Source organism: Caloenas nicobarica, chromosome Z (genome assembly GCF_036013445.1).
Source record: "Caloenas nicobarica isolate bCalNic1 chromosome Z, bCalNic1.hap1, whole genome shotgun sequence".
Classification (NCBI taxonomy): Eukaryota; Metazoa; Chordata; class Aves; order Columbiformes; family Columbidae; genus Caloenas; species Caloenas nicobarica.
Window position 1 is genome coordinate 16,229,821 of NC_088284.1, and position 25,317 is coordinate 16,255,137.

The 25,317-nt window shown below is 40.6% G+C and overlaps 1 protein-coding gene across 1 annotated transcript in view; it reads left to right on the top strand.

The window, feature by feature from the left end:
* Positions 1-18,625: 18,625 nt before the first annotated feature.
* SCAMP1 (secretory carrier membrane protein 1) overlaps positions 18,626-25,317 on the top strand; it is a 43,744-nt gene continuing 37,052 nt past the window's right edge. Inside the window, exon 1 of the mRNA XM_065657234.1 lies at positions 18,626-18,802. Within this exon, the coding sequence (XP_065513306.1) occupies positions 18,746-18,802 (57 nt within the window). The 5' untranslated portion in view covers positions 18,626-18,745. The remainder of the gene's footprint in view (positions 18,803-25,317) is intronic.

Below are 25,317 nucleotides of genomic sequence, written 5' to 3' on the forward strand. Positions count from 1 at the left end.
AATATTAATGCTTTGCTATAATAAATATTTTTCTATATTTTATACATTATACATATTACATCAGTATATATTTGACTGAATATGTGACACACAGGTGTATTTGAAATCAGAAGGGAAATGCACAGGGCACACACAGAACTATAATTATGTATTTCTTTATGACTGGAATTCTGAAATAATAATTCTGTTTCAGCCACACATTCTAATTCCATTTACCTCTAAGCTGTGCCACTCTTCAACAGCTTGTCCTTTATGATCCATGTGAATAATCCAGCATATTTACCCTGAAGTCTAATATTCTTAAAAGAAGGGGAAAAGTACAATGCTTTTCCCACATTCAAGTCTCAAAAATGTAAATTTTACAGGATAAATAACAATACCAGTAAGAATACCATAGTTTAGGGTACAACGCTTACTGAGTCACTGGGTGTAAAGAGAGACATATGGATTCACAGAATACTAACAGGACATAGGAGCTTCCATACATGGTTTTGTGAGTACCTTGACTGCTCCTTCTACTCCAAGCTTGTGTCATTTGGGATCAATAAGAAGTGTCCTTTAAACAAAGAAGTAGGTATGACCTAAGCTGTAGTGGGATGGATGCTTCAGCCAGTGTTTGGTTGTGCTGCTGTGGTGGAAAGTAGTCCTGGTGTTCAGGGCATCCCGCTTCTGCTATACAAAAATACCCGTTATGTGGGTGGTATCTGCTACAAGGGCTGAAGAAGATGAGTAAAAGGGCATCACCAGGAAGATACAAGCCAACAGAGGAATGAAGTGCAGGGAAGGCTGTGTGTATTCTCTGTAGTTCTCTGCTAGATGTGTTCAGGTTAAAATGCGTATGATCCTGACTTAAACAAAGAGCCGATACCATGTTCTCTTAACTGGAGAACTAGAACTCATGCAGCCAGCTTTCCTTTGGCTTTGAGATTAGCAATAGATTTCAAGTAATTTAATGAAGAATGAACTCCAAAGCTTTCTCTATAATTGGAGGCATTCATAATGCTCCCTTTATAAATTTTCTGGTGCCTAATACTGTAATTTAGTTAATCTTGCAAATTTTCCCTCATTTGGGGCACTAATATGGCCTCTTACCTACACTCCTATTCCTTTAAACGTGGAGGAATATGATATTTTAAGGGATATTTATGCACACACATACACACGCATTGAACGAATAACAGCAATTCCTTAGCAAACATTTAATGCAGAATTCCTATGTCTTTCTGCCAGTTCCATCTAAGAAGCTAGGTCATCCTCTAAGAAAACTATGAGATTCATGTAAGAGACTGGATTAAGAGAATTACTTTTTAACACTAATAGCTTTAAAATTAATTTTATTATTTATGTCCCAAACATGCCAAAACCAGTACATTACACTTTCTTGCCTAATATTAGAAAAACATATCTCACTTCATTCCCAAGCTGCCCATTGCACACATAATAGCGAACTAATGTATTTTCATTTCTTAAAAAGGTATTGCTACAAAGTATATATTTTATCTACCCTGCAAGTCCAAAATTTTACTTAATAAATGGCTAGAAAAGCAACATCCCTTTATACAATGCAAACCACAGAGCTACATGAAGAGCAAAGAACCTTGAAGTGATAAAGCAGCTTTTTTATCTCTTACATGAAATATTTTCAGACAAGGGATATCCCAAAACCTTACATGCGAAACTCTGACATTTTCTGGCTAATAATTTTGGTGATGCTATTAAGATGCTAATAGGGTACCTTTAGAGTACATCTGCAGTGTAATTGCAATTCACTTAAAATTTCACAATGCACCAAACTTCTGCCCGGCATTCAAACATGTTCAATATTCAAACATCTTTCTATGTGCAAGAAGAGCCAGACCTTGCCTGACCTCCCAACATTTCCCAAGCCTTAAGCCCCTGCCCCAAGATACACAGGAATTAACACTGTTTAATGACATCTTTCCAAATATATACATGCAGAGACTAGAGGCCTGGAATCAGCATACTTCAGAGTGTGGAAATGCCTGATTTTATACGTAATAAAAGAGAGAGAATAAAGGATCCAATATCACAGAAGAAACAGAAGAATCTCGTAATTAAAAAACACAGGAGTATCCTCAGCCAGATGGTTACATCTTTAGATACTGTCTTTTAGTATACGTAAATATATGCACTCTGGTCTTGTAATGTAACAACACACTTATTAGGCCTCTTCCATCAGACAAACACAGCTTTGATATGCAAATCAGGTGAAGACTTCTTAGAGTAAGCCTTTCTTTTAAGGAATATTTTTAAAGAAACATTTTCGTCGAAATGCTGGCATTCACATAAAAATGCTTATAACTAAAGTTTACTAAATGTAAACTAGTTTTAGAAAAGAAAGAAGGCCTGTATGCAAAGTAAAAAATTGACATGAGATACAGAATTCAAGAACTACTAACAGAGAGACCTACTACTTTAACTAAGAAGAAAGAAAAGCACTTGAAATTGACAGGGAATCCAATTTTATTCAGAATATAGAAGAAAGCTGGTTTAGGGAACCCTTTCAGAAATAAACTTAAAATAATGACTCTTCAGTTGTTTGGAAAACAGTAGCAAAACTCAGAAACCATAACTTTATACAGAAGAAAAAGACATGGACATTTCTTAGTATACTTACCACTTGTTTTGATTATAAAGCCATTTAGGACATAGAAGGAACCGGAGGGATTTACCTGTTGGAAGCAGAAATTAAGATTTCATTATATGCTTATGACTTTATGTTCCTAATACAATATACAAAATAAAGTTGGGAAGGATTATAGGAAGTAAAGTGATTTTTTCAGCAATGAAGATATGCATTAAAATACTGTAAGTCACAGTGTTGTGGCTTAAAACAGTAAAGGATGACAGATGACTTCTAAAATGTATAGATAATAAATTTAGATATTTTGGCACTATTGTTCCAAAGATGAATGACCTGTTTCAATGAAATATGGAACGGCAATTATTTACTCTGATGTAAATTTGAAAATATTATTACCAGTAAAATGACCTAGTGACTTCCAGGGCTCTAAATGAATAGTTGGACTTTTGTATCTCTTTTTCCTGAATTTCTTTTAATCCACAGAAGAATCTTAAAGAACCCTATAAAGATAATTAAGCAACTCCTAAAGGTTAAATGGTAAGTTGATACACAAAATAGGACAATTGAAATAATGCTGAGGCAGGACAAACAAGGGCAGCGCTGCCACAGAATTCCCAGAGGAAATGCTTCTTCAGAAACACTGATAGAACAGAACTTACTGATCTTGATCCTGTAAGGAAGCTCAGCCCAAAACCTTCAGTATAAAAATCCTGGCAAGCCGTGAAACAGTCTATGGAATTTAAAAGCACAAGCAGCAATATATGGCAATTTGGACAATACAGAATTAGCCAATATAAATATAATATATAGATACATGCACACACACATTTACATACACAGAGAAAGAGGGAGAGTGGAGAGGTGTTTTCAATCAGACTCAAATTAAAAGCTGCACAAGTCTTGAAACAAGAGGAAGTATTTATTCATGGCATATAACCTTAGATAACATTATACTTAAAACAGAAGTATTTAAATATTACTATCTGTGATAACAATTTTTTACAGTAGTCCTTTATAAAAAAATCTCTTAGAAAGCAAGCTGGTGAAGCTATTTACCATATGAAATTTCAGACAGATATCTGAAATATTTAGAGGCAATGGAAACTGGTTTGTAATGTATTACTTCAAGGCTATGCTTTTAAAAGACAAAATTCAAAGTCTGTAAATTTATGAAGTGTGGATTGCAAATATGAACCGACAGCAAAAGCTTACAATGAGCTAATGCAGATCACAACTGTTATCTCAAAATTAACCAGATAGCATAAGTTCAGTACTATCTCTTTCATGGAACATTTTAATCTTCATATAATTAGATAGTACTGTTGTCCCAGACATCAATGTGAAATGTAAAATTACACAGGCCCCACTTCATACAGGATGTGATGGAGAAGAGAGAGCTCATGCAGAGATGCAAAGCTGATGTGGAAATGAATTTTGCAACAGCATTCTGGGAAGATATGAGCAGGGAAAAACTAATTATTCGGGGAAAGGTTGTTACAGTAAATGAGATATGAGATGATGACAGCCTTCCTGAGGGTTTTTAGCTGTTGGGGCAAATACAAAAGGGGGCCACTATGGCTGCTTATTGCTAACATTTTTACTTTGCTTTAATTTATGTTTCATTGCGAATGCTTGGCAGAACCACTGACCAAGCTTATCTTTTGGATGGGACATCTAGGTGAAACTGGATCACATTTTAACATTTCTCAGATAGTTACTAGTAGATGGAGTACTTATTCTTGTTTTGCACTTTTCATATAAATCTTCATCTCAATTAAATGTCAAATATCTTATTTTGCTGACTGCATTTTCTCAGCATTTCTACAATCCTCCAATATATGCCTTTTCACAAAAAATGGGAACACTATTGTTTAGTTGCTAAATATTTCTCATATGTTAAGTGCATCTCACAGCAAGGTCATCGGCATGAAGCAGAAAATACACACCTTCCTTATTCTATTAATATTGAAAATAGAAGAAGAAATGTTTTAGAACGTGTTTACACTTTGAATAGAAATTTTGCAAAATCAGTATTTGTGATTCAAAATGTTTCTCTTTGTGTTCTTTATTGCATTTAAGTCCTATATTATTCCAATTTCCATTGATTGTAAATATGGATTTTCTTCTGATTCATAGAGCACAAAAAACTAGCCAAATTTGAGTTACAATCATAGTTTGTATCAAAAAATAGAAACTCCTCTAAGAATATTTGTCTCTATACATTTTCTAAAAGCTAAAAGGAGCAAAATTCTCTGTTCTTTGAAAGATAACTAAGTTTGGAAAGCAGAAGAGCAATAAATGTGGAAACCTTTTATTACTTTTTTTGCAAAGTCACATTTCACAGCAGGTCCAGTCTTCACAGTGACACTACCAAATTTTGTAAACATCCTGTAGGATGGTATGTTTGTACGGCATGAGTGGAAGGCTGTTTCTACAGGAATGGAGTTGTACATCTACCAACATGAGCAAAAATTTTAATTATTTCCTTTGTTATTTATTTCTGTGGATGGAATTGGAAGGAAGAGGGGGAATAAATACTGAGAAAAGTGCTGAAGAAAGATTCCTAAGGATACATAGTATTTGACAGACATGTTGGAATAAATTTATCAGCAATCTTGGCTAACTGGGGAGGTCCCAGTTGACTGAAAGTTGGCAAACATGACACGCATCTACAAGAAGGGCCAGAAGGAGGATCTGGGGAATTACACACCTGTCAGTCTAACCTCAGTGCAAGGGAAGGTCATGGAGGAGATCATTCTGAGTGACCTCACATGGCACATGCAAGAAAACCATGTGATCAGGCCCAGTCAACATGGGTTTATGAAAGGCAGGTCCTGTTTGACCAACCTGATCTGCTTCTGTGACAAGGTGACCCACCTAATAGATGAGGGATGTTGTGTACTTAGGCTTCAGTAAAGCCTTTGACACCGTATCCCACAGCATTCTCCTGGAGAAGCTGGCAGCTCATGGCCTGGATGGGTGTGCTCTTCACTGGGTAAAGAACTGGCTGGACGGCTGGGCCCAAAGAGTTGTGGTGAACGGAGCCAAATCCAGTTGGCGGCCGGTCACGAGTGGTGTTCCTCAGGGCTCAGTGTTGAGGCCAGTTCTGTTTAATCTCTTTATCAATGATCTGGATGAGGGGATTGAGTGCACCCTCAGTAAGTTTGCAGATGACACCAAGTTGGGTGGGAGTGTAAATTTGCTGGAAGGTGGGAAGACCATACAGAGGGATCTGGACTGGCTGGATCATTGGGCTGAGTTCAATTGTATGAGGTTCAACAGGGCCAAGTGCCGGGTCCTGCCTTTGGGTCACAACAACCCCAGGCAGCGCTACAGGCTGGGGAAGAGTGGCTGGAAAGTGCCTGACAGAGAGGGATCTGGGGGTGTTGACTGACAGCAGCTGAACATCAGCCAGTAGTGTGCCCAGGTGGCCAAGAAGGCCAAGAGCATGCTGGCTTGTATCAGGAATAGTGTGGCCAGCAGGACTAGAGAAGTGATTGTGCCACTGTACTTGGCACTGGTGAGGCCCCACCTTGAATCCTGTGTTCAGTTTTGGGCCCCTCATCATATGAAGGACATTGAGGTACTAGAGAGAATGCAGAGGAGGATGATGAGGCTGGTGAGGGGTCTGGAGCACATGTGTTATAAGGAGCAGCTGAGGGAACTGGGGCTGCTCAGCCTGGAGAAAAGGAGGCTGAGGGGAGACCTTATCACTGCCTATCACAACTACCTGAAAGGAGGTTGTAGCATGGAGGGTGTTGGTCTCTTCTCCCAAATAACAAATGATAGGACAAGAGGAAATGGCCTCAAGTTGTGCCAGGGGACGTTCAGATGGGATAGTAGGAAAGATTTCTTCCTGGAAAGGGTTGTCAGGCACTGGAACAGGCTGCCCAGGGAAGTAGTGGAGTCACCATCCCTGAAGGTGTTTAAAAGGCATTTAGATGAGGTTCTTAGGGACATGGTTTAGTTCTAGAGTTAGGTTATGGTTGGACTCATTGATCCTGAGGGTCTCTTCCAACTGAAACAATTCTGAGATTCTAAGTTCTTGAACAAAAGCTGAAAGAACATTTGCTTATTTACAAAAAACTCATGGAACTACTCCATGCATGAAACTGCTTATTAACTAGCTCTTCTTTAGCATCACATAGGCAAGCGCCATTCTGTTCAGTGACTAAGAAAGTACTTAATTTCACAAACTACTATTTAAAGTCTCATCTATACTGATAAATTAATATCCAGCATATAACCATACCTTTTCTTTGGAGTCAAGGTGCTGGGAATTCAGATTTCACCTACTGTTTTTGGAACAGTATTTTCTCTCAGGCATTTGTGGCACCCCAGTAGAGTTTGTTGCTTACCTATTAAAGTCTTAATTCCATAGTTTTTCACAACAGTAGTTTCGGACTGATGTCTAATATCTGTCTTCTTTCTTGGATCTCTACAGTTATTGTACCATGAAAACTGGAAAAATTAGTCTTTTTGAGAAAACAACAACCAAGGAAAATGAAAAAAAACAAAGCACGCCTGCTTGAGGGAACAAAGAAAATTCAATAAAAAGAGAATACAATTATTAACTTCATTAAAAACGGGCGTCAAGGTTGTTTGCTATCAGGCTTCCCATCCTAAAACCTCCCTGTGCCCAACACAGCTCAAAACATATTGCTACAACTGAGACTGAGATGTCTTTTGTGGCTTCTGTTGGCTCCTTCTTTGGAAGGACTTTTAGCAATTCTAAGCATGCCTCAGATGACCTGGCAAGATCTGGCTGTGCTGACAGGATGACACCAACAGCTTATGCTGGAAGCAAAGATGCCAGGCCAGCCAGGATTGTGCTGGAAGGCTGGGGTTGGCAATGGGGTCTCTGTGCTGATCAACTGCTGACCTGCCCCTGAGTTTTGTCAGCAGGGCTGGGGACAGGGACAGACAGTTGTTCAGCTCCAGAGGGGATCCTGGTGTTCAGGCAGTGTGTAGGACCCTGTCTGGGGTGGAAAATGGATGACTCAAAGCAACAGTAATAGGTGTTCCCATTGCCACTTAGGTATCAAAACCAGAATATCCATCATTATAATAACAAGCTCATCAATGCTTGACAAGCATTATGCAGTAACATAATAATTGAGTTTGTTTAACAGAGTAGTATCATGTTTCAAAGTGAGCTTCTTTATATGACCTTCAGATCACATACCCTCTGGTGACTTCTTTTTAATTGAGCTTAGTGAAAGCGACAACCTATCTATCAAACCAGACACACCTATCAAATGCTAACATAAAAAAATGGAAAAGAGGTTAGGATTTTCAAGGCAAATATGCTTTGAGCACTAAAATAATAGTTTGTTATCCCATCTTTTGCTGGCCACTTAGAGTACTTAAACACTCAGCTAGTCTAGAATATTGATTGTACACTAGTAGATGAAAAATTAACTCTTCATTTCTGCTAAAAACGCCCAAGAGACTTATCAAAGGGTAGTATCTAGCACTTTGTAATATCTGGCTATAAGCTGCACTCCAGCACTTTCAGTGCCTGGAGAAGTTTACATTTTTTTTCAGGAATCTCTTACAGATGCATAAATTAGTTTTTATTAAAGAACAGGTTGAAATTTCTAATTTGCATTGATTCACACACAGTATTCTAATGGTACACACATACCTCTAAATTTTTGTCTTTCCATGAGCACGCAATATTTGGCTGGAGCAGAGCACTCTCTGTGCACCACAGCACTACCACACAGTAATAATGATACCATATGATATTTGAAATGGTTTGGCAACCCAGTTTAATAGATCTGCACTAAGTACATGCTTTATCATTCTTTATTCCAGGCAAATGTAAACAATATTCTCTGCTTTATCTGCAGTGCTTATGGAAAGACTGAAACAACAATATCCTTGGCAAAACATTAACTTTGTCAGTGGCCAATCTCTTTAACCAAGGACCTGCATATCTTCTCCCCTACACTTCAGATGTCTGTTTACCAAAATAATCATTTCACATTTAAAACTTCTAGGTTATTCTGAGCTTTGAATTTTGAAGTATCGCATAGAGCTCACTGCACACTTGTACTGGTCTGACTTCAGCATGCCTCCAGTTAGAAGTCCAGAGTTGGTATCACTGTCTTTAAAGCCAAGCACTTTTATGAAGTCCTGGATTTCCTTAGCCATTCATTTTTAGATAATGTTAAAGTTTATCAGTATATAAAACTATGTTGTCATGTAATGTGTAATTATTATCCACATAAAAGAATGTGCGGTCAAGAAAAGTAGTGGGTCAGGAAAGGAGATTAAAGGACATTCTTGGCTAATTCTGTAATTTAATTTAAAGAAGTACTTTTGAAACTACTGAAAAAGTGGTTATCTTTTTAAAATTGGGGACAAGGGGATGTGACTCTAATAAGAAATGCATTACATTACTTATGAATTGAAAACTTTCTTAGCGTATAAGCTCCTGAATAAATTTTTGAGCTCATAGTGCAGTTTTGCTTCCCTTTTATGTAATGCTTAAGAGATCAAGATTTTTTTCCAAAGGCAAGATACATGGTTTTTCCACCACTTTCACTATGTTTCCAGTGAGGCTTGATTCAACCATTGAATTAACTAACTTTTGGTAACTGTTAACATTTTAAAGATTATAATTACAACACTTTTGTAAGCAGCAGATTGGAGTCACAACAAAATGACTAAACTGGTTCCCTTCTTTCCAGCAGTTGGATATAGTGATATGCTTGCTTTCTTTTCTTTTTTTAAAACAAGCCTGTCCTAATAAGGAATCAGTACAAAATGGAAACAATGTTGTAATCCTTTCCTCCAGAGATCTCTAGTGCTTTAAAGAAACAATACTTTTTGTCTTGAAAGCATGCACTGAGCTACTGTTATTAGAAAAGAGGGAGCAATTACTGCATTTTTAAGATAAAATATCCTTCTTTTCTAATTGACTTTAAATCTGAAGAGGCACAACTTTAACGAACATTTCATTTATGTTTCTTCTTCTTCAGAGGAAGCCTAATCTGCACACTGAAGTCTCTCATTTTTCATATCTATAATTTGCCCCTTCTGAAAATAAGCCTCTCAAAATAAAGGGTGGTAGATTTTTTTTAGTTCTGCCAATATGTTTTCCCTTTTAGGTTTCTGATTCATAACCTGTAATTAATGTCTAAGGGCAAATTCAAAGGAAAGAGTTATTAATTTAAAAAATGAAAGTTGTTTGGCGTTTGGTTTTTTTTATATGAACCCTTGTGCAATAAATGTCTCTCATTTAAACAATGCTACCTCTACAGCTGTATGCTGTCAAAAACTTCCAGACCTCGTTTGTTCATCCTCACTGCTTGCTCAGTTCGCTTGCCTTTCGTGCACACTTTTTCAAGAATGCGAGTAAGATGCAAAAGATTTTTCAAAAGTCAGCTCTTAAATGGATGAGCTTTCTGAAATCCCGTGTACAACTCCCATGAGAACACAAACTCTTGAAAAGGAAACAACAAACTACACATTGTATGTGCTATTAGCATTAGACCACCACCTGGCTTTTTGTTGTTTTTCTTCACAAAAGGAAGGTTTGCAAAGATTCCTGAAAGCTGTTGTTCTAATGGATTATTTTAAAAAGGGATGCCATAGAGCATATACTCTCTGCTCTAAGTCATGCGCTTGCTACATGTGTTAGGCCACTGGTTTCAGTTCTGTCATTGCCCTAAAAATTTCTCAGGAATGAAGTCTGAGCAGAGAAAAACAGGAAAAATCCTGCCTGCCATTAAAAAAAAAGGTAGTCCTATCCAAACTGGGATATGTGATTACCTAATTTATGATTTACTGTCACCTCTGTTCCTTCTAGTTGATGATATTTCTGGGAATCACTCTTTTTTCTTCATATAAAAAGCTGACATCAACACATAAGAATCATGTCTATCCAAATTAAACCAAAATCTGCCTTATTTTCTTTCCACACCGCTTTCCTATTTAATGTTTAAATCAGATAGACTAATCCTTCTGTCAACTTCACTTCATGTCTGTTATTGCAGCCTTCAGAATATCTCCACCACACCATATCTCTCCAGCAAGATTAATTTCACCAGCTAATCTTTAGATTTAATCCTGACTGCAGTTGACTGCCTTAAATTTCCCTCATTGTATAAAGCTCTGGTTCCATTTTTGCAGTTGTGCATTGTCATATTACCTTGGAGTACAGGTTTGAGTCAGTTCAAACACAAGGGCACTTTTCCAACAGTGCTGTTCACTTACCAAGAGCTAATGTTAAAGGTTTTGGATGGTGAGAAGCCAGATGCTCTGATTGCTGCCTGTGTAGCCTCGCTTGTCCACCCTGTTTCCCTGTGACACTCCCTGTGGACTGTCGTTTTTGGAAGAGCTGGACTTCTCTTTATAATATCTGACTTCTCCTACATTGCTGGCCAGAAATAACTGTCCTTAAAGCACTGCTTCACTGCCAGGACACTATTCAGCACTGCAACAGCAATACAAACTTTTTGTTTTCAACTGAGCAGTGACTGCAGCAGCAGACACATGGATCCTTGCCTGACGACAGCTGTACATGCCCTGATGCAGCTGTATTGACACCCTCTGTGCCAGGCATGAGTCTTCTTGTCCACTAATGGTCACATACTGGGAGAATAGGTACATTCAGAGATGGAATGACACCAGGCCAGGCTGCCCAAAGCCTAAAAATTCTCAATATATTGTTGGGCTTTGTATGAAGATTAGTAACTACTTGCACCTGTGCATCAGAATCAGGGAAGTCCATCTGTGAAGGATGTCTTCTGAGCTATTTTATGCAAAATCCCACATTTGTTCTGCTAAACTATGTATAGTTGAATTGAAACCGAGAAACCATCATTCCCCACACCTTTTGTTCTCAGTATTTTTTCCTTATTTGTTGCAGAACAGAACTGACTTTTGAGGACCACAGTTTTGAATCACTCACACCCTATGTGTGTACAGATTCCTCCCTGAATTGTTTTCCAGATCTCAGAAATCTAATTCGTTTGCTTTCTAATTGGAATTTAATTGCTTAATAATTAAAACTTAATAATCACTTAATGAAGAAAGCTTGAGTGATTGAAAAGCAAGGCAAAACATAATAAAAATGCAGACAACTATTTACGTTCAATTATTTACGTACAGTTTTAAATTGGAAAAGATGAGAGGCACATTGAAAAGTTATTTGCCTGAATCACTTGGCTGGAAGGGATCATAGCACAAGCCCTGCTACTGTCTAGACAATTCCCACTGAAGTCCACCAGCACACCTCTTCTTGAGGGGCACAGGTATGAGAAGAGGTTGAGAAGGTGTTTAGAAAAGGACTGTGGAAACTAGGTATCTGCAGTACAATACAGCAAGAGATAATATAGTGGAAGGAAGAGACAGGTGAGACTGAAATCTATTCTCTGCCTGAACTAGCTCTTTTATCACCTGCCTTAGCTTCTGTTCTTCCTCCCACTCTTGAGTTGCTACAGAACATATGCGAGCAGCACATACTGCTAGTGCTGCTTGGCTTTAATCCACAGCTGCCTGGAATGCTCTCCCCACTCCCAAACAGCATGTGTTCACTTTGCCCTATGTTCCCTCATGACTGCAGCTTACTATTCATTGCTCCTACGCACTGGCTTCCACGGCAGGTTACCCATCTTCTTAAATGCCGTGTTTGTGGCAATGTATGGCTTCCTCTACAGGTGTCGCAACCCTTTAGACATGAGGGGGGAAATTAGTACTGTTCTGTACCCAGCTAGATGGATACATCAGTCTTCTTCCAGCAGGAATAACTCTTCTCACATGATTGCATCCTGCTGTCTTGGCCAGTGCTAATGATGGCTGGGCTCTGTAAGTGTGCTTATGCTTATGCTTTGCTGCCTGTGGGGTGGGAAACAGGCAGGCAAGTTCAGTCTGAGAGAAAAATGAAGACACCTTGCTGGTGATAGCTGTGCTGTGCCTGCACATTCCTAAAACACAGGCATCCCCTGACATGAGAGAAGAGCTCTACTCCTTGGACAAAGATCAGCAATGGGTGCACAGGAAAAAGAAGTAGATGGAAGGATGGTTTGCTGATGATCTACTCTTTGCAAAGTCCCAGAACAGACGAAGCAGAATAGGACTAAAGGGAATACGAAGAGCAGCAGAAACTAATGGCTCCACTGGGGACAGCTTTCCCTTTTCATATCTAACCTTCATTTCAATGATGTGACACTGAGCAATGTCTTTCTAGGTCAGCAAAAATGATTCCTTGCTCAAGCCAAGAATGACCTGATTTTGTTATTACACAGCATGCCCTTAGAGCACCTGCACACGAGCAAAATCAGTTACTCCAAGTAGCAGACATGAGATGTTGGTTCTCTGATGTAAACTAAAGTTCAGTTCCTGAGAGGCATGAGGAACAGTGGCTGGACATCAGTGTGGGTCTAGGGTAGAGCGTACAGGGCTGGGTCAGTCGTAGCAAGGCAGTGGGGTAGAGCATGGGCATGCAGGGCATGAGACCACTGGCTGTGCATTAGGTTACCCGTTCTTCTACCTCCAGAGAGGTGAGATGTCCACAGAGAAGAATTCCAAATATCCTGCAACAGTTTTGGAACACAATGGGAAAAATCTAAGTGTGGGGCTTCAGAAAGTAGTCAGGGTTCTCATACAAAGGGCAAGACACCAACCTGTGACTATTCACTGTTGCACTTCTTAGGTGACCCCAGAGGTTTGGCTTGGTGACACACCACCTCCTGTAAGCTGGCTAAGCTGGTTCTACCCAGAAAAGGGTGCAAGTGTACCTTCTAACAGCAGAACTGGCAAAGCTGCTCCACTCCCAGAAAAAGAATAAAGCTACCTCTCCAGACTATTTAAAACAAGTTTATATTAGCTCAAGACTTTGCATGATGGAAATACACAGCTTTTGATTCAGCAACCAGCACACTGCTTGTAAGAAAGAAAAGTTAAATGGCAGTCTGCACGTAGTAGATTTTTGGAGTTCTGAATGCTGCTGTGATTTCTGCCCTTTCTTCTATCTTCGCCACAAATTTTTCTTTTAAATTGAGGAAGATTTTCAGGAATATTGCAGCTCATGACCTTCAAGTATTATATTGAAAAGCCTGTTTGTCACATTTTTCTTCCCTCTGTCCTAAGTTAAAATCTTTCCAACATTTTGCAAGTAAATCTTTTTGCTGTAAAACCTAGAAAAAGTTTATTTGTATTTTAAATTGTTCCAGGAGCTGTTATTGAATAACTCTTCAGGTGAAGTTCTACCTAACAGACTGTCTTGTGCCTAATTTTTCAGAGTTTAAAATTTCTATCTGCATATGATCTAATTTGATGCTGTAACTTGCTGTGAGTTATCTTGCTTGTTTCTACTACATGAGTTTCTAGCAGTAGTTCAGTCTTCCACACCAGTCATTTTGCCCAACTTGAGCAGCAGAGCCTTAGCTATGAGTTCATGTGGCATGTTGGCATTCTCCATCCCTGCTTGCTTCTAACAAATGTGCTTGCATTTGCTGCTGTATAGACTGTGCCATTTCATGAGAGGAAATGGAGGTTCAGTAGGGCTTATTTGTTACAGCTTGATTTTATTGTTTGAAAGCACATCCTCTGTAGAACCATGATCTACTTGATTGGGACAGAGAGCTGATCAAGACAGATCACTTAGTTGTCTACTCAGCATTCAAACATTTTGGATTGAAAAAAACCTGATGGGTTTTCCTCTCAGCTGATATGAGCACTCCTTGCCACCATCTGAGGTTGGCATAAAGACTGTAAATTCCACAAGTGATAGAAAATTGAGAGAAGCAGGACTTGAAGGAATATCAAGTCAGTTCCTCACACAAGATTTCTTAAACACAGTATACAAGTACAGTACTCACACAAGCAGTTCAAATCTACTGTTGACCAACATTTAAACTCTTCTTTCTGAGAAAATGACCAATTCAGATTAATATAATTTTGTTTGCTAAGAAGGCAACAATTTCAAAATTCTTGAAAACCACTGAATGAACCAGTTCCAGGAGGCTGGGTAAATTTTAGTTGAGAGAGATATTTTTATCTAAATAACATCGACCATTCTCTACTAGAACTTATTTTTCAATGAACTTATTAGCACATTAAAAGTCAGATTGATGTATTTATTAACTATATATTTTACCAGAATTAGAAACAATTAATTGCAAGTAGCTAATTATTAAAAAAAAAAATCTACTATTTGGAAAGCATGGTGTAGACAGGACTTGTTGAGGAAAGACATCCTTGGCTAATCATATCTCTCTTCTAATTCTGAAATATCAACCCTCAGCATCAAATGACAACCATTTATATTACCCATGTTCTTTATGTATAGTACAAACTACCCAACTAGTTGGAATTAATTCTAATTTTCTGTTAGCTGGCAGTTAGTTGGTATCTCCCAAAGTTAAGACTTTTAAAAGCAAGAAAAGATGCACTATCAAAGTTCTATCATTTAACTGTAAAATACTTCTTATGCTTTCCAAAAAAGTACCAGTGCAGTTTTATTATTGCATTGAAATTTATATGAGATTGGCAGATTATTCCCCTTTAACTATGCATAAATTATTATCAGAAAAATGTCACAATGTCCATGATTTGAAACACTAGCAACCACACAGGAAAAAAGATTATTTTCAGCCAAATCTTCATTCATGCATGCATGCATGCATGCTTTCATTCATTCACTCATGTTAAGTTGAAAGAGGAGCAAATGCACAGTTGCCCATGCACACAGCTTTTGAACTATCAACATGTATCATTGAGCTGTGAGATACTGAGCCATGGGCAAACATTGGAAAATGACATGATTTAATTTCCTGTCACCATACGTGAGCTATATGAATGATTGTGACTAATACTGTAACGTACTCTTGTTGATCATGCAACAGCTGCCTTTGTGTTTTTTGAAGTACGGAGTACTTCACACTTCATAGCAACAAAAAAATTGAAAGTGTTTTGTTTAGAAGCCATGCTTTTATGATTTGTCCCATTTGCACACATCTTGTATCTGCTGACAGTCCTTCATAAATGATTGAGAAACTTCTGCATAAATTAGAGCAAGCCTTGAAGCAATTATTGCTTTCTTTACTGACCCATGCAAAATCAATTCTCATGTACATGTAGGATTTTTCCTGACTTGTTGACAGAACACCACCATTGGGATGACTCCCAGTGTCAAGATCAGAGTAATGACATGTGTAGCACCATTAAAATACATAAAAATGTTAACATTCTGAGTCAGCCTTCAAGAAATCTGGATAGCATGCCCCACAGTTAGTCTATGATTATTACATGGAAAAGAATCACATTTGAATACCAAAAAGTTAAATGGCCAGTTTTAGTCTCATAACAATTTCTTTTTGTCTGACCTGCTTAAAACTTTTTTTAAAAATTTAAACGAAAGTTTAAATAATTTCCTTAGAAGAAATATATAAAGAAATATACAAAGAAATTCAGGATTCACTCGTTTTAAGTGTTGCATCAATGTAGACTGTTTGATATCAAGTATATGGGATTTCAAATTTCAACCATAGCTCTGAATCAATGGTTCTTCAGTGCTTCAAACAGCTGCTCCCACTTATTTGCATCATTTGGAATGGGTTCTTCAAACTGCAGTGCCAGTATTTCTGGTTAATTATTTCAAAAGTCTTTCAAATAGTTTGAAATAGCCAAACACTTCCAAGAAGCCCTTTTAATGTGTTGCTGTGGTTTAACCCCACCTGGCAACTAAACCCCACACAGCCACTTGCTCACCCTTCCCCACGGGTGGATGGGGGAGAAAATTAGAAAGTTGAGAATCATGGGTTGAGATAAAGACAGTTTAACAAGTAAAGCAAAAGCTGCACACACCAGTAAAGCAAAACAAGCATTCACCCCTTCCCATGGGCAGGCAGGTGTTCACCCATCTCCAGGACAGCAGGGCTCCGTCATACATAACAGTGACATGGGAAGAGAAACGCCATCCGCCAGAGCGTCCTGTCCTTCCTTCTTCCTCCCTCCAAATGCGTACTGAGCATGACATTGTACGGTATAGAATATCCCTTTGGTCAGTTGGGGTCAGCTGTCCCAGCTGTGTCCCCTCCAAACTTCTTGTGCACCCCCAGCCCACCCACTGGTGGGGTGGTGTGAGAAGCAGAAAAGACCTTGACTGTGTGCGAGCACTGCTCAGTGAGATCTAAAACACATGTCTACTACCAGCACTGTTGCCAGCACAAATCCAAAACACAGCCCCATACCAGCTACAGTGAAGAAAATTACCTCTATCCCTGCCAAAACCAGAACACGTGTCCACCCATAGAATCAGAATTTTGTGACTGTGGCTCCACGCCACACCTGACCCACAGCCCTTGGACCTTTGAGACCCCCGAAAAGCCACAATGTCAGCAAGCAATTCATCATGCCATCAGAAGGGAACGAGAGAGTAAATTTGTTTTTTACCAAATCAGCCTCAAATTCGAAGGCTTTATTGCTACTTTCGTATGTGCCATTTCACTTTCCAGACTAGATGGGGTGTCCTGACCCACCCTGAAGGAGGACTGGGACCAGTATTATTCAATATATTCATCAATGACATGGATGAGGGAATTGAGTGTAGTATCAGCAAGTTTGCTGATGACACCGGGCTGGGACGAGTGGCTGACACGCCAGAAGGCCGTGCTGCCATCCAGCGAGATCTGGACAGGCTAGAGAGTTGGGCGGGGAAAAATTTAATGAAATATAACAAGGGAAAATGTAGAGTCTTGCATCTGGGCAGGAACAACCCTAAGTTCCAGTATAGGTTGGGGAATGACCTATTAGAGAGCAGTGTAGGGGAAAGGGACCTGGGGGTCCTGGTGGACAGCAGGATGACCATGAGCCAGCACTGTGCCCTTGTGGCCAAGAAGGCCAATGGCATCCTGGGGTGTATCAGAAGGGGGGTGGTTAGTAGGTCAGGAGAGGTTCTCCTCCTCCTCTACTCTGCCCTGGTGAGACCTCATCTGGAATATTGTGTCCAGTTCTGGGCCCCTCAGTTCAAGAAGGACAGGGAACTGCTGGAGAGAGTCCAGCGCAGGGCCACAAAGATGATTAAGGGAGTGGAGCATCTCCCGTATGAGGAAAGGCTGAGAGAGCTGGGGCTCTTTAGCTTGGAGAAGAGGAGACTGAGGAGTGACCTCATTAATGTTTATAAATATATAAAGGGTGGGTGTCACGAGGATGGAGCCAGGCTCTTCTCGGTGACAACCAACAGTAAGACAAGGGGTAATGGGTTCAAGCTGGAACACAAGAGGTTCCACTTAAATTTGAGAAGAAACTTCTTCACAGTGAGGGTGACGGAACACTGGAACAGGCTGCCCAGGGGGGTTGTGGATTCTCCTTCTCTGGAGACATTCAAAACCCGCCTGGACACATTCCTGTGTCACCTTATCTGGGTGTTCCTGCTCCGGCAGGGGGATTGCACCGGATGATCTTTCGAGGTCCCTTCCAATCCCCGACATTCTGTGATTCTGTGTGATTCTGTGAAAAGGAGAGGCCACACGCCTCCTCCCTTCGCGTCGGTACCGCCCGCACGGTACCGAGTAGCGCCGAGACACGGTCACCAAGTGGGGGCGACCCCAGCCGAGCCGGCGCCTCAAGGCTGCCCCGGGGGGAGACGCCCGCTCCCGCCACGGCCGCTGGCAGCGCCCGCACGCCCTTTCCCGCTGCGGCGCGGGCCCTGCCACAGGCGGGGAGCCCCAGCCCTCCGCCCCTCACGGCCCCCGGCTGGTATTGACAGACGAAGGCAGCGGGACAGAGCCCCCCACCCCAGTCCAGGCGGAGCGGCGAGGACGGCGGGCTCCCAATAGCGCTCGCCGCAGCACATCTTCCCCCCTCACCCGTCCCGGAATGGGCTCTTCCGGCCCGCCTCCCTCCCCGCCCCAGGAATGGGCTCTCCCACACCCCACTCCCGCCCGCCCCGGCGACGGGCCCCCCCGCCTCCTTCCCAGGGCCATTCCGCCCCGTAACCTCACTTCCGGGGCGGCCATCTTGGGAGGCCGGCGCTCCGTGGCTGGTCGGTGGCGGTGGGGGCGGGCTCGGGCCCGGGCCGCAGCGGCTGGTGGCAGCGGCGCGGGGGGGGCAGCCGGCGAGTGTCGGGGGCGCCGCAGGGGAAGAGCTGTCACCCGCTGATCGCAGCGCCCGCCTGCCCCCGCCATGTCGGACTTCGACAGCAACCCCTTCGCCGACCCGGACCTCAACAACCCCTTCAAGGTGAGGCTGGGGGCGGGCAGGGGGCGGCCGCCAGCCTTCCTCTGTGGGGCGGCAGGGGAAGAGCGGGCAGCGCCGAGCCGCGGGCGTCCCGGGGGAGGGAGGCAAGGGCCCCGGCCGTTCGCTCGCGGAGTGCGGGGCAGGGCCGGCCTTGTTGGGGCTGGAGGGGGCTGCCCGCCGCCGGGCTTGGGGCCTGTCAGCTCGGGGGGGCTTGTAGGATAAGCAGCGTTTTTGGAAGCCCTAGAAACGGGCGCAGCCGTTTCACAAGTTCAGGCTTCTATGTTTTCCTTATGTTGCTAAAATAACACAAATCGCGTTTCAGGTGCATTATTTTGAAGAAAAAAAAAAACAAGCTTTTTTTTATTTTGGCGGTGACTTTATGCGTGTATAGTACTACTACAGTCTTTTCTCTTCCATTTGACTTAACCAGATAGTTAAGCTTAGTAAATTTACTCCCTCTTTCTTCTCTAGCCTCCTCCCTCAAGCTTGCATGCTTCTTCGTGTAATTTCTGAAGCATGGAAGCGTGGAGGGTGCTGGGGACTAGGCATAAATTCTACCCTGCATCTCAAAATGCTGTGTAATGTATTCTAAAGCTTTTAGTTTTTGCACTACTGACTTGTCATAGAGCTGAGAATTGTTTCTTCACCTGCTGTTCTGGCTTCAGCTGTCAAAATGAGCTGACTTCCTTAGATGCTTCTGCTCCTTTATTATTTGAATCTAGTTCAACAAATTTACTGAGCTACTTACTTCAATAATCTTATTGAACTCTTTTTTTGCCACATTTTATTTCATGTTGACACTTTGAAACACACACACAGCATATGGCAATGAGTTTACGATGTCATCTGGAATAATTACACCTTTTAAAAATTGAGCTGTCACATTTCAAACATACTTCTGTGCAGGTAGCTGCTTGCAGCATAGCGTTACTGACATTTATTCATTGGAGGCTGTCTGAATCATTAGTTTCATTTTTATGGTCATAAAATTAGTTCCTAGTACTTCAGGCTAGACACTGTGTTTTTACTTGATGCTGTACACAGTGCAGTGATGTTCCAGAAGAACAGCAGCCCTGGCATTGAGGTTGCCTCCAACAATAGTTTGGACTGGCAGCAATGACAATGAGCATTGTGCTTTTTAATACCTTTTGCACCAAGCACTGAAAAGGTGTCATTGTTCTAGAATGTGCAACATGTGTTCTAGAATGTTCTAGCAACAAAAATACATGCTGCCTTTCCTCACTTTTTGTAATAGTTATGAAAATAACGCCTAGCCCAATTTATTGTGTAAAGGTAACCAGAACAATTAGGGTATTGTAAGCAGTATAGTTGCCCCTCCATCACTCATCAGCCCAGATAACTGGTCCTATGGAGTGCTTGTGATACTTAAGCTATGGACCTACCTCAGCCATACTTACAGTTTGAAGGCATTGCTAAAGTGCAATAGTTTATTCCAGTTTTCTCTTCAGGGAAAGGTTTCTGTTGTACCTATCAGGCAGAATCCATGCTCTACTTCTCGTCTGCAATGCATAATGATAAAAGGACTATAACAACTTCTCTGTAACTTGAAGCTCACTGTTAAACACAGTTGTGTATTTCTTTTATTTGCAGAAGTTTGTTTAGGAAAACTCTATACTTTTACTTTTTCAGAGGCTTTTTTTTCCACTTCCTTCAGTCTTTGCTAATTTCCATCACATTCCACTGCCCACAAAAGGTAATCTCGCATACCTTTACTCATCCACATATTTGACTTGAAGGGACAGAAGGCCTTATATATAAGCCAAGCCTTAATGCCATCTCGTTGGCATAACAACTTTGACATTAGTGGGTATTATGCATGTCTTCATTTAAGTTTCATCTGAGTGTGAGTTTTAAAATACGCATAGAACCAGTATTTCCAGATGGATCCTGACAACCTAAGTCATGTTGTCTGAACACCTTATTCAAATGCACTCATATTTTTACTTGTCTTTGCTTGATAATTGTATGTATGATGGGGTTAGTTGTTTTCCTTACTTTTGAAGCCACTTGCTGTGCTAATGTAAAATCACAAAGTAGTATGGCAAAGAAAGGCAGGGAGGGATCACATGGAAGAGTTGTTGCCAGAGTCTGGAGATAGAGCCTCCTTTTTCTTAAGTATTTTGGGTTTACTAATTGTCTGTGATCTTTTTGTGAATTTTCCTGTGACTGTTCTCATGCATTTTAATAAAAAGATTTCAGCAGAGATTCTTGTTTGGTGTTGAATTAAATAATTATGTTCTCTGGGAAGATAAAGGTAAAGCAGAAACATGTGGTATTTGGGGTAGTTCATTCTTTGGAAACCTAGAATTAAATTATGTTTGGTTTTGTATCTATTGGAAGTAATTACATTTATTCTATAAAACAGAATTGTTCGCTTCAAGTATTAGCTTGCTTGAATTGGTCATAAAATGTTGTAGAGTTTGAGACAGTGGCTACTTGACCTCTGCTTTTTCTCTTTTTATTCTTTAAAAAAAAGACAAACTTGAACTGAACCCAGAGGCTGATATGCTTTTGAAGTCATAGTATTCCTCTGTAAATAGCTGTCCCCTGGATGCTGTACCAACAAAAGCAAGAAATGTTTTGTTTTGAAAGACATAATGAAACAAACAGATAAGTTAACATCTTAACACTAAAAAGCTTTTGATCACATTGAAGTTGTACAGAAGAAAATGCATCCATGTACCATACAAATGAAGACATGATAATCCTGCCATAATTTGATATAGTGGTATTGTGGAGAAATACACATATGATGTGACCTCAAGTATCAAAAATGAAAGCAGACTACTAATGAAAGCTATTTCATTTATTTCACTTGAGAAGCACTTGCCATAGCTTGTGAGTATGAATTCACACTTCATAAGGTTCTCACTGACAAACGGTGCAGTGACGCAGCACCCAAACAAGGTGAGCAGAGCAGATCTGGTGATCGTAACTGTGTTCAGCCAAGAGTCTAGAGTGCTAGACAAGTCCATAGAGAGGAGGCAGATCTGAACCCAAGTTAGAAAATCAGGTCCAGTGAAAGTAACCAGGGTCAGCCAACAGTCCCATAGTGACCAGGCAAGTCCTTAGTGATGATGTGGGTCTGACCACCTAGGAGGGGTTTGGGCAATCCGCAAGGCCTTCACAGTTTGTTCTTGAATAGACTAAGCCAGCATGAAATAAACTGTGTGATGAAAAAGACAAGTTTCTAATGTAGATGTCTCTTTGTTGTACCTTTTTAATTTTTTTTTAAGTGTCAGGATGAGGGATGGTCATATTGTTCTGTCTTGGGAGGTCATACAGATACAAAGGTTCTGAAACAGCAGTGTCTTGAGATCCAGTGTAAGTTTCATTTACTCTGAAACAAGTCAGCAGCTCATCTACAATACAAATGTATTGGTGCTGTGGTTTTGTTTGTTTGTTTTTCTTTTATAAGGAAATGATACTACTGCTAAGAGAAGAAATTCTTCACTTGTTAAGAAGACCTATGAATTTCACAGGCCTTTATGGCTTGGCTGACAGACTGTAAAAGGTTTGAGGGCTGGCTGTTACAGTCATCCAAACATATGAAATGGTTACTTATGAATGTGGAATTGAGACTTTAAAAACTGAGTTCTGTGATGAACTCTGTTGGGTTGGTTCATCTTAAGTGTTTAGAGCTCTGAGCAGGAACAGGAATTTGATACTATAGGAATTATGGTAAGACTGAAAACTAAGATATATTTCTGTTAAAATGTGAATGGTGACTGTCACGGAGGCACCCCAAAATAAGTTTAGGCGGACAACAAGGTCCAAGACAAACTTTATTCTGGCCGGAAAAGTACCGCCGATATACCAATTAGAAACGGGGTTTATACAATTAGTTAGCACTCCGATAATGTAAGATACAGGTTCGGATATTAGGTTAGGAGATTATTTGGGGTGCAGCGAAATAAGAATAATGAGGATCCACAGCGTGCATACACGCACTCACAAGAAAACAAGCCAGAGCCTTCTCTGCCCTGTTTTGCCCATAAGAGATAAACACTCGTCTGTCCCAGGCAAGGAAGTTAGACTCGTCTGTCCCAGACGAGGAATTTACACTCGCCTACCAGGCGAGGACTTATTAAAGCATACATTCAGTAATTTATCACTCACCCACATGCAGAGGTGAGGCGCTCCCCATCCCGGGAGGCTACCTTAGACGGCTTCTCCGTCTGAGTGGGGGGACTCCGGCAGCATGGCAGACCTGCAGCTTGGAGAAGACGACATACAGGGGGTCTCCTGCGGGAACCCCATTGATAGTCTGTTCAGATGTGGCTGTGAGCATTCCAGAAGCTTCTCAGCTTCTCTGCGCCCCACCCCCCAAGTGTGGGCCTTCAAGAAGCTTCTCCACTTCTCTGGGCTGTGGGCACGCTTGACCCCTCCTCTGCTGAGGACCCTGCCCACCGACTCTGGGTCTCCACAAAGAGAGCCGATAACTGCCCATTGAAGGCCCCAGTTCTGAGAGGGGGATGTGCAACTGCCACACCAGTTCTCAGGGCGTGGTGGGGGGGAAGTGCAACTGCCAGCACAGTGACCTTCAGGTAAAAGTCAAACCACTACATGGTATGGGTGAAGATTTAAACAGAATGGCCTATGCGTTGTTCAGTTTTCGTGTGGAAGCACACCATCATGGAAACCCTCGAATGTATGTAATATTAATTATGTGAGTAGTTTCTTTGCGTGGGATTAGGTATTCAAAGGGTTGTTATTTTTGAGTTGTTGCTCTAAAAAGACATGGGTCTTCTGTAGTTCTGTCATGACTGCATTTCTTATGTGGATGTCTGAAGTCCTCTAAGATAGCTAAAAATGGTGTTAGGCACATTCATTGCTCCCACTGAGGTCACAGGATTACTTGAATCACTAGACCTGTGTATATGTTAGAGCTTAAATTTACTACAGAGGTAATTCCAGTTATGATTTGGATATAACATTTAATCTGACTCACATGAGCACAAATTAATCTTCTGTCAGGTTTGGCAGGAAGTACAAGCTGAAGGTTTGATGTTGATAGTAGTAGTGAAGATGACTGCTGTTTTGTATGCAAGCAGAATCTATACCGTTTACACCTTGGTTGCTCAAGTGAAGCTAAAGTCATGGAAACTTATAGGAAGAAAGAGAAGTCTTAAGTATTTTTGAAGGATCAGGACCCTAATTACTTGAAGGGTTACTGCGATATTTGTGCTTTAGGATTCAAAATTTTGTTGTGTGCCTGTATGCATAACTGGGTTTTAATTCTTTTATATTACTATAAAACATACCCAATTAAGTTGTCTGTCTTTAAAGTAGTAAAGAACTTAAAATACAAATATTTTTCTGACTTTATTACCTGATTTCTTCACTTCAAAATTTATAAGCTCCCCTAGATCTTATATAATATAAAGCTGAACACCGTGGTGTTGGCAACGTCCTTTAGCTGTCCTGCATGGTAGTTAGCTTTCCAGAGCACACTTAATCAGTGCTGTAACTGCACTGTAATCTATTAAAACTGTGAAGTGTTTTACTAGATATTCAGTATCAGTTATAGCTGTATTTTTTTTACCAGATTTTCAGTAAAGTGTTAGCACATGTTGCACTAGTATTATTATTGAACTATGTATTGAGATACTGCCTAAACTTATTTTGGGGTGCCTCCATGACAGTCACCATTCACATTTAAACAGAAATATATCTTAGTTTTCAGTCTTACCATAATTCCTATAGTATCAAATTCCTGTTCCTGCTCAGAGCTCTAAACACTTAAGATGAACCAACCCAACAGAGTTCATCACAGAACTCAGTTTTATGAAGAGGAATGTCAGAGCTGAGGAAGGAGAAAGATTTAAGAATAGCTATGGAGATGATGCTTTCTTATGTATCCAGTAGGACTGGTGCAAGCTTTAGGTCAATTTTGGCCTTGTGACCCTCTGATGTTTCTTTTTTATTCCAGGTGGGAAATTTGCCTAGCTCAGAACCTGTCATAGCTCTGCTGCTGTGAGATAAATGTGGCATGTAAGAGGCATTGCTTGAGAGCCAGGTATAAGAAACCCCAGTTGGCTACTTTCATGCTATCCTATTTAACAATTGTGTTCTGGCAGTAGCAGAGCAATAATCTGAATATCATTCTGTGAGAGGGATGGGAAATGGCTGATCAGTGAATAAGATGTTAAACTTGAAATAGTGAAAGAACTATTGTAGTGGTTACTCAGACTTTTAAAAAAATTATTATTAGAAGTGCAGAAATAGTCTTTATTTTGCCTCTAAGTCATTAATTCACACAGGTGTTACATGTGTAACCTTTGAGGACAATTCTTTCTTACAGTAAGTGGTTTTTAATCATAGGTTAAAATATGTTATTGTAGGTGCCATACATTAAGATTTCCTTTAGCAATATAAACAGTTTATATTTAACAGTATAGTGTACTATTAGGTTAGTGAAACATGAAATCTCAAATTAGTTGCTGTTTGTGAAGTTTCTGTGCTTTTACTTCTTCTTGGACCTGGGATTATGAAGA